This window comes from Phascolarctos cinereus, unplaced genomic scaffold (assembly GCF_003287225.1).
Source record: "Phascolarctos cinereus isolate Bilbo 61053 unplaced genomic scaffold, phaCin_HiC Scaffold_1;HRSCAF=81, whole genome shotgun sequence".
Taxonomy (NCBI): domain Eukaryota; kingdom Metazoa; phylum Chordata; class Mammalia; order Diprotodontia; family Phascolarctidae; genus Phascolarctos; species Phascolarctos cinereus.
This window is the reverse complement of record NW_027555514.1, coordinates 159866971-159881325: the sequence shown is the minus strand read 5'-3', so window position 1 is coordinate 159881325 and position 14355 is coordinate 159866971. Positions and strand designations below refer to the sequence as shown.

The 14355-nt window shown below is 38.0% G+C and overlaps 1 protein-coding gene across 3 annotated transcripts in view; it reads right to left on the bottom strand.

Annotated features, from left to right (window-relative positions):
• The window catches only part of FRMD4A (FERM domain containing 4A), a 767521-nt gene that overhangs the window by 373429 nt on the left and 379737 nt on the right, over positions 1-14355 (bottom strand). Inside the window, exon 1 of one of the 3 annotated variants that reach the window (XM_020999676.2) lies at positions 6986-7418. The exons of 1 other annotated variant lie outside the window; for it this stretch is intronic. In XM_020999676.2, coding sequence (XP_020855335.1) covers positions 6986-7078 — 93 coding nt within the window. In that variant the 5' untranslated portion in view covers positions 7079-7418. Of the gene's footprint in view, positions 1-6985; positions 7419-14355 lie in introns of those variants that run through there. One more of the 3 variants, XM_020999675.2, reaches the window with a different exon arrangement.

The window sequence follows — 14355 nt, the reverse complement described above, 5'->3', positions numbered from 1 at the left end:
GGGAAGACTGAAAGATGAAATAAAACATGGTTCCTGCCATTAGGGAGCTAGAGTTTAGATGAGGGTGAGTGGGGCTATGATACATATACAAATAACTATGATTCAAAATGGACAACAGTCATGCAAGTCTTAAATCATGTGATTTCAAAAAACCGTTATTGATCAACAATGATCAAGTCCCTTCCATGAGCTAGACCTTCTCCCTCTCTCTGTCTCTTTCTCTGTCTCTCTCACTAAATATACATACATACATACATACATATATATATATATATACACACATATACATATATACATATATACACACACACACATAATATTCTCCACTGTTATTAATTAGTTTACATTTTTGGCATTTTGAAAGTGAGACTGGCTTCATCAGGGAATCTTCCTACCCCCCAACCTCATTTCTTTATTTTAACATCTCCTCATCAAGGAAGGCTAAAAAACCTTGGAGACTCTTGTTTCCGTTATGATTATTTCCCAAGTGACTTCCCTGGAAAGCATCTGGGTAATCGTAATAGCAATAGCTAGGCTTACTCTCACACTGAGAGGAGAGAGACAGAGATTGAGTCAGAAAGACAGAGATGAAGAAAGACAGAGGTAGAGACAGACACCGAGAGAGGGAAAGAGAGAGACAGAGGGAGGGAGGGAGAGGAAGAGAAAGAGGGAGAGACAGAGACAGAGACACAGAGACAGAGACAGAGATAGAGACAGAGAAAAAACCTCTTCTGACATATTACCTCTCAGGCAATTCTTTAAGACTCTAAGTTATGGAATAGGATCCCAAATTTAGAACTGGAAGGGACCTCAGAAGTCATCAAGTACAACTCTGTTTTACAGATAAGAAAACTGAGACTGAGAGAGGTTAAGTGACTTGTCCAGTGTCACTTGGCTAGTAAGTGTCTGAGGCAGAGTTTGAACTCTATATTGCTGCATACAGGTTCTACCCTGTTGTTTTGTTGTTGAGTCATTTTTCAGTCCTTTCTGATTCTTCATGACTCCATTTGGGGTTTTCTTGGCAAAGATGCTAGATTGGTTTTCTATTTCCTTTTCCAGCTTATTTTACAGATGAGGAAACTGAGGCAAACAGGGTTAAATGACTTGCCCAGGATCATACCCCTAATAAGTGTCTGAGGCCAGATTTGAACTCAGAAAAAGGAGTATTCCTGACTTCAGGTCCAACACTCTATCTGCTGCATCACCTAGGTTCTACTCTGATGGTTCCTTATACCAATAGGTCTTTGTCTCTTCCCCCATGCAAAAAAAAAAAAAGAAACCTTACTTTGGAGTAAGTGAAAAGACTTGTCCTATGCCTCTGGATTCATTAAAAAGAGCCAGTAGTTTGAGGAAAGGGGAGACGGAAGAAATAAGTGATTATCCCCCAGTTGTACATACAGCTTGATTTTGGAAATTTGGTGCAAGAGAATAGGAAAATTGGACAATGATTCTCAAGAATGGCTTTGTACCTATCTAGAAGATTTCTAGTAATAGCTCAAGGAAAAATCACAAAATTTTCCAAAATAAATGTAAATGTAATTGTTAGAATGCCCTACATAGTAATATCTGTTATTTAAAACTGTACCCAACTTAAATATTATTGGGATATATCATTTAAACCATATATGCCAGCAGAAAAAAACAACAGTTGAAGCTGGTATCTGGCATCAGTATCCTAAAAGTCTACAAGTTGCAGATGTCTTCCTGAGCTCCAAAATGAGACAATTATTGTTATTACTATAATAATAGTGATAGTAATAATAAATAGCTCCCATTTATATAGCACTTTTAGGTTTACAAATCTACCTTCCTGACAACAACCTAATGAGGTAGGTAGTATAACAATAATTATCCCTATAATCCTCACCCTGCTTTCCTGAGCAGGAATTTAGTTTTTATTGTTAGTTGAAAATAAGGAAAACAGAATTTTGAGAACACCTGTGCTTGCAACTCCAAGATAATGACAAATTCTGGCACAATGCATAGATTTTTAGAGGGATTTCTTCCTTGCAAACCAGAATCAGTAAGAAGCAGAGTTGTCAGATGGCACTGACTAGTCTTTCACAAGTGTGGTATTCCAAAACTGATTGCTTATTTAAATATCTGAAGTCTTCCAGAATTATCAAAGAAAGACAAATATGTCCAATATAATATATTTGATTGTTAGATTATTTTTGCAAATGTGTGGGGCTTTGAAGGATCTCTGTGTGGCAACTCCTTCCACTGATGCATGTTACAATTCTATTTTCTCCTCATATTGTAATTCCTCAATGTTTTCACCAAAGTTCTTCCCAAAGGAACATGCTCATGACTCCAATGCTTTTTCAACTCTACCACAGTACAATTTCACAACTCAACAAGGTTAGTATTAGTGTCCATACAAAGACATCAGATGGTTATGAGGATACCGTTCCCAGGTCACAGAGGCCATTCTATGTAAAGTGCTTTGTTAAAAGCATCAGATATGTGCTATAACTATTATTATTATTAATGTTTTTATGTGAAATAATTGTCCTGTTTAACTTGAAGAAATTCTGAGCAATAGTTTAGAGAAAAAGGCTTCACCCTGACTTCAAGTAACTAGCAAATATCATAGGAAAACTGCCCTTAAATTTGGCCTGTGAACTAGAGAAACTCTTTATCAGATGCTACAAGTTCTTTCTTCTCTAAAAGAGATATGTATTTTTAGAAGGAACAAAACCTTCTGCTGTACTTGGAGGTTGTGGTAATAATATGCATGATTGTAGTGATCTGTCTTGATAGTGTCTTTGCTGTCTGCTTTTAATGGTAATAAATATCCACTAAAGATAGTTCTTTAGTATGTGGGTTGTTTTGTTGGGGGTGGGGGGGGAAGATAGTCTCACACTTTTTCTGCATGAATATATTCAAAATATGTGTCACACACAGCCTGAAGAGACTGCATTGCTTCCTTAATCTTTAACTTATGCAGCCTAGCTGCTGTGATAATGTAATGGTTTATGAAATAATAGACTGAAAATATATCAGCCCAGAATAACATACCAAAGAGTGTGGGTACAAAAAGTTGATTATTACAATATTTTGAAAATGTTTATCTAGTGACATCTCACCATTTGAGTTCTTTTGCCAATACATACTTGTTTTTATTCTCCTCCTCCATCCCAGCTAAAAATATCCAAATAACTGAATATTTTCACCCAAAACTGAATATTTCACCTAAAATATCCAGATAACTGGGACAAGTTGAGGTAAAGGTTACTGTCTTCACCCTTTGCATTCTAATGAATTAGCCACAATTTTTCCCTTTATGTAGATACAACTTAAAGCTGGCCAGATCATTACATATAAACTTTGTTTTACCACCCAAAGTTCATATCAAAATTGGGAATAATAGGAAAGGAGTAAGGATGTTTAGTTTGTAGCTGTGCAAAATGACTGTGCCTCAGTGAAGAACAAATTTTGTTTCAGTGTTTCACTGGTTAAATATAAGAAATGGTCTGTCATTTTGTGCCTTCGCTTTTTTCCTCTTTCTTTTCCCCCCAAACCATTTGATTCTCGTACATTGAGAGTAGTTTCAAGGACAAATTCTACTTGATGGCTAGATAGCTAATGTGTATTCTAACATATTATATAAAGACATGTATGTATATATACATGTATGTGATTATTTATACAAGTGTTTATACCTATATATACTCCTATATACATGTATACACACACATATTACTGGATCTGCCTCATAAGTTTTCTATTAATTTTCATGGAGGTAGTAACAGAAATGTGAAAAGGGCACTAGATTCCAAATGAGAGGATGTGGGTTCAAATCCTCTCTTTGTATCTTTGTGAAATCTGTGTGACTGATGGTGAGTTATTTCTCTGAGCTTCAGTGTCTGTAAATTGGGGTGAATGGACTAGATTACCAATGAGGTCACTTCCAGCTCTAAATTAAGGACGTGGAAAACCACTCCAGTCAGTATCTTTGCCGAGAAAACACCAAATAGGGTCAAGAAGAGTTGGACACGACTGAAACTGAATGACCACAATTTTTTGAAAGTATACTTACTTTGTGTTAGCCTCATGGGCAAGAAGATACAGTACATCACAAATTATCATTTCCCTAATGATATGCAAAATAGCAAAAGAGACAGAGGTAGAGATAGAAATAGACACCGTAGAACTAATTCTGCACTTCCTCTTGCCTGATTTAGTAAGTCAAGGAGAGTTAGGAGCAGGGAGCAACTTGATTATGTCCCCCTTCTCCACTGTTTTCCTAACTCTAGGCTAAAAGAATTTTTCTTCAGGGATTCAATGGCCATGAAACAGGAGTTTAGTGATCAGAATAGCTATCTGGAAGTCTAGAAACCCTTCCATTACCTTTATTTCTGACTTGGTCAGTAGTTAGACTATATATCACTTTGGGCAAGGGACTTAATTAGTCTGTGAATCAATTTTCCTCCTCTGTAGAAGGTGAGGATATTCATGCCTGCACCATCTCGCTCACTAGAGTATGTTGAGACTAAAATGAAACAAGAGATAGAAGTGTAAACCTTTTGGAAATAGAGTGTTCTATAGGCAAAAGTATCATATGGTTAAATATTTGCAGAAGTCAACCTCTAGTAACCTGGATGTCTCTTACTCTCTAAATACTTGAGGTAGCTATATAAGGCCTTATCGCTTGGGAATCAGGGAGATATTGCTAAGCCTTTAGGAATACAGTTCTAGTAGCAAATGCCTCCTATTATTGCAGAAGCTTTCTCTCTTCTTTCTTGTTCTTTCCTTATATAAATATATGACTTAGACTATGAAAAGTCTCATAAAAATACAGATAATATTAAGAGTCCAATTGGAATCGATGTTACATCATACATTCCAATATACCTTCATTGTCCATTACAGTGGGAAGTGAGACAGGAGAGTCACAATAAATGTAAGACTACACCTCACATGAGTTATGATCTACCCCTCCTCCCGATTACACTTCTGAGCAGTGAGATTTAATATGATGTCTAGTGTTTCAACAATGTACAAACTTTTCTCCAAGGACCAAAGAGCTCTTAAGCATACACCTTTTAAAATCCATGTGAGTATAAGAAAATAGATCTATATCTTTGGCAGATACATCCCCAAAGAAAAGCAAACATGTTTTATGGATGCAAGTCTATCATTGCTAATGATTAATCAATTGAAGAATAACAAATTAAAATAAAAGTGGATGTATTAAATATCTGATTGGCAAACCTAATAATTTTAAATAGCAGGTAGAGGTCCCTATCACTTTATGTACATATACACAACATGTACATACCCTGTATATGCCTGTATATATGCATCTATCTATACACATACTGGACATATTATAAAGTATCTGATACATTATAAAACAAATGCTTCCCTGCAAAATATAATACTTTTCTGTGGTATAAGTCTATTAAAACATGGTTAAATTCTATCACAAGTATATATCTTTAATACCAACATGATGAAAGAGTTTTACTGTAATAATATCATGTTATGATAATAATAATTAGCATTAATATGGTACCTGCTCTGTGCCAGACGCTGTGCTAACATTTACAAATGTTATCTCATCTAATCCTTGCAACAATATTATCCTCACTTTTACAGATGAGGAAACTGAGGCAAATAAAGGGTAAGTGCTTTGCTCAGGGTCACAGAGGTAGTAAGTTTCTGGGGATGGCTTTCTCAGATCTTCCTGACTCCAGACTCAGTGCTTTATCCACTGTGCCAAGTGGCACTTCCCTGCATACAGCAGGCACTCAGGAAATGTTAGCTGATAACAATTGATACAAGAATTCTACAACAAAATAGAAAAAAACCCCTCTTGAATATAAGCACCATAGATTATAGAGAAGTTGGTGTATTTTTTTTAATGAGTAAAATAATAGCTATGTTCAAAATCATAAATTCCTTGTGGATTCTCACTCCAGAGTACACTTCATGTTTTCTATGTCCTTAATCATATTTTCCCCAAATCCCCAAATAAAAAATTAGGAACATTTAAAAAAGACTAAGATCACCCCAACTAAACAATATTAACTGCTATTAAGTACTAGATCACCAACCTATTAGGAGAGCATTCTGTGACACTTTTTACCTTACTCAGGCTTACATAACACATTTATCTGAACCCTTGGCTTCTCCCAGCTGACAGTGTGAGGATTTAAAGAGAGGACCTTTTGTGTTTATGGAAATCCCTGCTAGGTGGCAACCTTGGGTAGTTATCACCTGCTACAGCCACAGGTGTGACCCTAAGTTCTTGCCAACCAGCTTTGTTTTAACTACTACAAGCATTCTATTACCTAAATAAGTTTCCTCACAGAAGGACAAATAATCATTATTATTTTATTGGATCTTATCTTCCAGGGGCTACCATAAAGTAAATATGTTTTCAGGAAATTAACAGAATAATTATGAAGAAGACTTTGGAATAATTATGAAGAAGACCTAGTTTATCTGAAAAATTCAGAGATTTTAATCAGCCAGCTGTACATTTGAAACCCCTCCCCCCACAAAGCTTCTTAACTGCCTGATCTCTGGCTATTTCTTCCATTGGACAAAATCATCCTGTGAAAAAAATGTACAGTCCCTCAGCCTCGATGACCACCTTTCAATCAATGTCCCAAGTAACAGGCTTTTAGATGTCTCACTGGTGTGTTGTTGTTGTTATTTTAAAACAAGCACTCAGATTTTTCATACACACTTCCAGAGATAGTGACCCTTCTATCTCTTTCTTTCTCCTCCTTTTCCTTCATATACACACTTAGCTTTAATAGTCCAGTATTCAACTGTAGTCTCAAACTTTCCCCTACCCCAGATGAGAAGAAAAATCTTAATTCCAATATAAGATCATGCAATTTCAGTAACTAATTCCTCGTGGAAAACGTTACTAATAACATAGCGGAGCTGGTTACAATTAAAATAAACATCTCCCTTGCTCGGCAGCACTTTGCTTAGAGAATAACAAACCGCCAGCCGCGTTGCTTACCCTCTCGGCACTCCGTCTTCTCAGAGATCCATAAGGTATTTTGAACAAAAGTCTTTGGGACCTACTCGGAGTCACTGCTGCCTGAATTACCATCGCTCACCAGCTCACCCTGTATGTGTGGGTGCTCCCCTAGCAAAGAGAGAGACGGAGGCTTTCTCTAGAATAAGTGATAGTCTCCTGGAGATCTGCTAAAATATCAAATAACTCTTAAGAGGGTTTTACTTCAGACCACATGAGTCAAGATGTGGCTTGTCTGAGGAGAAAAATGGAAAGAGAGGGAAAAAAATAACCCAAGCCCTGCCACCCTAAGAGCATGTCTTAAGCAACATATCTTTAGCTTCCTTCTGTCTTTCCCCTGTGCAGTCAGTTTGGCTCAGCAGGGCTGCTGTGCCTCAGAAGTGGAAGAATTCAGCTTCTGGGGCAAGTGGTCCCAAAATGTCAACCTCACTTCTTGTAGTTACAGATGGGAACCAGGTCAGTTGTCTAATCAGAGCCCTATCAGGCATGATACATGCCATCACGTGATTCCCTACTCCCCCCCCCCTTGCTGTACAGTAGATCACATGTTCACCTTAAAAAGAGTATCTACTATATCACCATCTGGTGCAGAGATTAATGCTAAATCCTGCATTCGGAATTTCCTGCTCTTCTGGACACAGGGAAAATATTTGAAGTCCAGAAACACAACGTTGGGGATTTGGGAGAGCCAATGAATGTCTCAGTCATAAACTTCATGTACTTTCGATCGCCAATAAACATACATGTTTGATTAAAAGGTTTTGTATATATGTCCATGTGTGTGTGTATATACACACACGTATTTATACAGAGACAAAGAGACAGACAGAGAAAAAAACAAAGACAGAGACATAGAGACATACACATAGAAAGAGAGACACAGAGAGACACAGAGAGACAGAGACAGAGGCAGAGAGAATGAGTCTCAAGGTAGGGGCAGGGTAGAGAAATAACATTAACTGTACCACATGCACCATATGAATCAAATACAATTTATAAATTTGAAAATTAAATCATTGTTTAAAAGTCTGTTCCTGGGCATTTACTTTAATGTGTACTAGTAAACACAAAGAAATAACAGTGAACTTTACAAGAGTGGGAAACATAGTTTTATCCATCACAGTTGCTGTTTCTGTTTCAATTACATAGTATTTATGATATAGGATACAATTCTATTCTTCAGTAGAGCTCAGACAGGATAAAATAACAAACCAACTTTACCTAGTCTCACCTCTTTGTTCCCCATGTGCTTATTCCTCCCTGTATTTGGAATGACTACAAAGAAAAAAGTTAAAGGTTTTCTAGCTTGAAGACCTTTTCTTCTTTAAAAAGAAATTTCATATGTGCTATTCCCATTTCTAGTTTTTATGAAAGAGGCTGGAATTTCCTTTGGAATAATCCCATATTATTCATTCAATCCCATATTAGCACAATATCACTCAAATGTTTTGAGAACTACCCTCTATTTATTCCCCAGAGAACAGTGTTCATTTTTTTTTTTGGAGGGGGAAGGGGAAAGGGAAGTGAGGATAGAGAAAAGGAGTGGGAGAGATGGGATGGAAAAGAAAGTTGTGTTTATCCAAAAAACTAACTAGGGGTCAGAGTTTGAGTTTTAAACTGCATGAAAAATGAATCAGGAAACAGGCACTTTATAAAGCTAGAAAGAAAGAAAGTTAAAGTGAAATTTATGTATCCAGCACAGACCTACATTAAGAGGCAGTTAAAGAAAGCATAGATTCAGTGTGGGAAATATACAACAATTGGGCTTTGTCCGTAATTGGTTCCATATGTGCTGTTAGCAAATGAGTGAGTGAGACAGGCAGAGGCAGGAAAAGATGGAAGCCTCTTAAACATAACTTACTCATGAAGCTTCTTTGGAAAGACGGTTTAGGGTTACACATCTTCCTTCCTTCCTCCCTTCTTTCCTCTATACTCTTGATTAAATTAAAAATATCAGCATCACCACACATCTGGAATGTTACCTGACCATTTGAATCAAATCGCTGAATATTCTTCATTTTTAAATGGTGGCCTACCATTAGTTTCCAAACCACAAGGATAAAATCAATTTCAGTATTATCTTCCCAAAAGCAAATGATTGATTAACTGAACAGTTTCTTTTCTATGTTGTCCCCTGACTATTCCAATTAGAGATAGGATGATGGGCCAGATCAGTTTAGGGGTCATTCTCTCCCATTTTGGCCCTGATCCAGGCAAAGCTCCTAGGGATTGGACTTCCTGTTTCCCATAGGCCATCACCAGAATGTCAGTGGAGCTCTTCAGGTTTCATGGCATACATGGTTCAGGCTGGAAGAAATATTCTGATGAGCTCAGTATAACTGAAACAGAGACATATGAATTTTATTAAGCTTAAATTCTATGTAAACATAAATGTTAATGGAGGGAAACTATCCCGGGCCAAACTCACATATGTTTGAACTCAACAAAGGCTCACTGATGGGGTAGTTACCTCTGATGTCACAACTGCAACTCAGCAGCAAATAGAGATTAAAAAATATCATTATTTAACATTATGACAAAATGTCTTCACTGTATCACCCTTGAGAGATTGGACAACATGATTTCAAGGGTGCTCAAAGGTCAGCCTGTTCAACATCTCCTTTATCCTTCGGGGACTCGAAATTCATTCAATGGGGCCAACACTTTAGGTTTAGACAGTATTTCCAGGAAGCTACTGTTACAATGTAAATCTATTATCTAGGAGGGATAACACATAAACCCATTAGTATACACTAGCATATTAGCACAGATTCCTTTATGAGATTAGCTTGGAAAGTCATAAAGCAGGGCTCTAAGGGATTGAAGTTGGGGAAAGGCAGAGGGAAAGATCTGGGTAAAGGAATTGCCTGGAGGAAAGGTAAGGCAGATAGGACACCAGATACGGGGGATGGGGACAGCTTGAGGATGAAGACATCGAACCTGGTAGGGACATCAAAATATGAGGAAAAGGCAGCCCAAATGATGATGGAAGAGGGAGGCAAAGAAAAGATAAGCTTTAACACATTTTACAATTTTGATCAAAGTGGATCTGGAGTATCTTCCTCGATCTAGACCCAGTACTTTATCTCTTTGATTGTGTCCAGGAAAAGGTATTTGTGAAAAGAGTAGAAATGAAAGCACGTAAGCATCAGCTATGCAGTACTTCAGGAAAATGTAATTTCAGCACACTAAAGCAAGATCCTTTGAATCAAAGGGATGTTCCTAGTCACCGAGAGTAAGACAAAAAACATTGCTCTGGGATAAAGTCCAGTCACTGAGGATTGTATTTCAAGCACTAGCATTTAAACTTAAGTTCTTTTAGGTTCTGCAGGAACATGGGATAAAACAATCTTCTGGGAGTAGTCAATCAAATATTTATTAAGCACCAACTGTATGCCAGGTACTCAGAATACAAAGACAAAAATCATATAGTTCCTGCTCCTGAAGACTTCATATACTATTGGAGGAGAAAATATATACATCCATATATACAAAATAAATACTTGGTAATTTGGAGGGGGTGTGTGTGTGTGTGTGTGTGTGTGTGTGTGTGTGAGGCACTAGCAGCTGGGGAAATTAGGGTGGTGTTTGAATTGCTTTGAAGGAAAATAGGGATTCTACCAGGTTCAGTTGAATAGAGTGCACTCCAGGTATGGAAGACAGCTTGTTCAAAGGTTCAGAGATGAAAGTGGAGGGCAAGGTATGGCATGCTTGGGAGGAAGTTGAATGGACCATAGCAGTTGTGAAAGGAAGTAATATATATTCTCTCTTTTTTTTTTAGCTTTTTTTTTGGTGAGGCAATCAGGGTTAAATGACTTGCCCAGGGTCACACAGCCAGTAAGTGTCAAGTGTCTGAGGTCAAATTTGAACTCAGGTCCTCCTGACTCCAAGGCCGGAGCTCTATCCACTGCTCCACCTAGCTGCCCCTGTAATGTATATTATTGAAAAGTTAGGTTGAGATCAGATCGTAAAAGGGGTAAAAAGATTTTGTACATATTTAAGAAAACAAGCAAAATTCAGGCCAGTTCTCTAAGATTGACTATAAGTTTTGGAAAAGTCAGAGCCTTGGTAGAGAGGTAACAGCAGCTTCACCAAGAGGAGCTTCTTACACATGTGAAATCATAGGTCTGAATACCTGGCTCCCTCTCGATCTATGAGTGCAAACTGAAAAGCTTATCTAGGTTTAAGTCTCTGTAGGTATAGCTCTTGGCTCAGTAAGGCTATCTAAAGTACGATTCCTTTTGCCCACGGAAAATGTAGTTCCTAGCAATGGCCAGGACATATGGGTAGACAGCCATTTACATAATCTAATTGGAGAGATGCCGAAAATTTATCTTGCTCAAAATATCCCATATACATCATGAGGTTTTCACTGATAGGGTCAATATTTTGGATTAGGTCATAGTATAATAGAATTAGAGCTGGAAGGTACTGTGAGGTCATCTAATCTAAACGATTAAAAAGATAGGGAGAATGACATCTAAAGAGATTCAGTGAGTTGCTGAAGGTGACATAAGTCACAAATAGCAAGGCTAGAATTTTGTTGTTTGTTTTTTTATTTTTTTTTTTTAGGCAATTGGGGTTAAGTGACTTGCCCAGGGTCACACAGCTAGTAAGTTGTCAAGTGTTTGGTCTGAGGCCGGATTTGAACTCAAGCGCTCCTGACTTCAGGGCCAGTGCTCTATCCCCTGTACCACATAGCTGGCCCAAGGCTAGAATTTTAACCCTGATCCTCTGACTCCAAACCCAAATACACTTTCCATTACATCAGATCCCCTGTTCCTTAGAAATGGTAGCACACACTCAACATGTTAACACAGATTTGGCTGTTGTTCAGCCACTTCAGTTGTGTCCAACACTTCATGAACTCGTTTGGAGTTTTCTTGGCAAAGATACTGCAGTGATTTGCCATTTCCTTCTGCATTTTACAGCTCATTTTTCAGATGATGAAACTGAGGCAAATTAAGTGACTTGCTTGGGGTCACACAACAATAGCCAAATTTGAACTCAGGTCTTTCTGATTCTAGGCCAGGCACTCTATTCACTTTGCCTCCTAGCTGCCCACAGATTTGATTGTTTGTTTGAATTTTCACCTTTCAATCATTCAATTAATCGACAAGCTTTTATGAAGTAGCAATTATGTACCTGGCACAAGAGGATACAAACACAAAAATGAAACTATCCTTACCCTGGAGAAGTTTACATTCTGTGGTAGAAACAGCACATACAAAAATCTATATGAAGTAAAATACAGGGTAAATTTTATAGTGAGGGAAGCACCAACATCTGAGAGATTCAGGAACGGCCTCATGTTGGAGGTAGTGTTTTAGCTGAGCTTTGAAGAAATCTAAGAAGCACAAAAGAAGAGGAAATGTGCACAAAGAATACATAGGTGATTCTGGTAGATGCAATGATATATAGTTTTGCCTAATTGATGGGAGTGAGGGAAGACAGGTTGATATTTTGGTACTTCCAAAGATGCTCGCATTTAATTATAACAAAAAGCAAATAGTCTGTGGGATTCAAGTCCAGAAAGGACAGACCAGAGCGATGGCCTCAGCATTGAGAGGCAGGGTCCTATAGTTGGCTGCAGGGGGAAATGTCCACACCAACAAAATGAGTGGGGAATTTGTAGTGGGCCTATAAGGGGGCACAAGTTCATAACCAGATAGCAAGTTAGTCTGGGAAGAGAAGTCATGTGATAAGGATCTACTAAGGATCCTAGATCTCTGGGGAAGGTCAAGAAGGTGGTATCTGTTTGAGAAAGATCCACTAGAATAGAGGTTGAGAGCAATACATTAGAGAGAAAACACACTTTCTAGGGGTCAAAGTATATAAACCTCCCTAGGAAAGGAACGGTAGTGGGAGCTTAAAGCTTGAGGGAGGAGTAGAGATAGCTTTGGGCCCATGGAGTGGACTGGCAGGAGTGGACTTCCTAGGCAAGGCCAGAAATGTTCTGGAAGGGATAGACTAGGGACTACAGGGGAGATTTGCCCACTCAGCCCTAGACTTCTTTCCAGATAATTGAAGGCTGGAGAAGCAGATTCTAGAAGGTAGCCTGCTGACCAAATTCATGGCAAAGGAATTAGAACTGAATTAAGGACACAATTGAAACCAAGCAGAAAGAATTTTGGCAAGAAAGAAGAGGTCACTAGGAAAGAGTAAGCCATAGGTTCCCCTATTTGTTGCTAAAAACCATGATCAAATAGGAACCTTTGTCACTTGTGACAACTTCCAATTAATTACTGTAATCACCATTCTCCATGCTTAAATGCCCTAATATGTCTCTTTTGTAGTGTTTTGTAGTAAAACTCCTTTTAAAAAACATTAGAAGGTAGAAATATGTTTAATATGATTGTACATGTATATAGCCTATATCAGATTGCTTGCCATCTTGTGGGGAGGGGAGAGAGGGAGGGAGAAAAAAATTTGAAACTCAAAATTTTATAAAAGTGAATGTTGAAAATATATTTACATGTAATTGGAAAAATAAAATACTATTACATGGGGAAAACATTAGAAGGTGATGTGCTAGTAGGGAGAGCAGAAGGATAAATGAGAAAATGGAATAGATCCGTTCTCCCCATAACGTATCTGGTGGTAGTGAAAAGCTACGTGAATGGTTGAAGAAGAAATCCAAGAATTGAGCTGCTAGGTACAAAAATGAAAAGAGAAGTAAAGAGTACTGAAAAAGTTATCACTGTCACCCATGCTCCCCTAGGCCTGAGCTATTTGACAAATCATATGAGGAACAATTCCAGGGGTGACCCAAGCAGTGGAACAGTAGTCCTAAGACAAAGTCCATCTGGAGGATGGGCCAGGTGGCACTGAAAGTAATGTAGTGCCCAAAGGAGTGATAGAAGGTAACAAAGATAAATAATTTTAACTAAGGATGACCTCGGTCCTAGAGAAGCTAGTGAAAAGACTTTCTTCAGGGCAGCTAGGTGACACAGTGGATAAAGCACCAGCCCTGAAGTCAGGAGGACTTCAGTTCAAATCTGGCCTTAGACCAAACTTGACACTTACTAGCTGTGTGACCCTGGGCAAGTCACTTAACCCCAATCGCCTAAAATTAAAAAAAAATTAACGAAAAGACTTTCTTCCCTTCCTACTTAAGAGAATGTGATTGATGCTAATATTTTCCTACATTTGAATTGCAGAATCAAGCTGGATGACATCCAGGTGGGAACCAAATGAATTGATCAATACAGACATTTCTTAAGTCTTCAGTATGTGCCAGGCAATGTGTTAAGTGTTAGGGATGCAAAGAAAGGCAAAAATAGTCCCTGTTCTCAAGAAGCTTACATTCTAATGGAGGAGACAACATACAAATAAATAGGCACAAACATGAT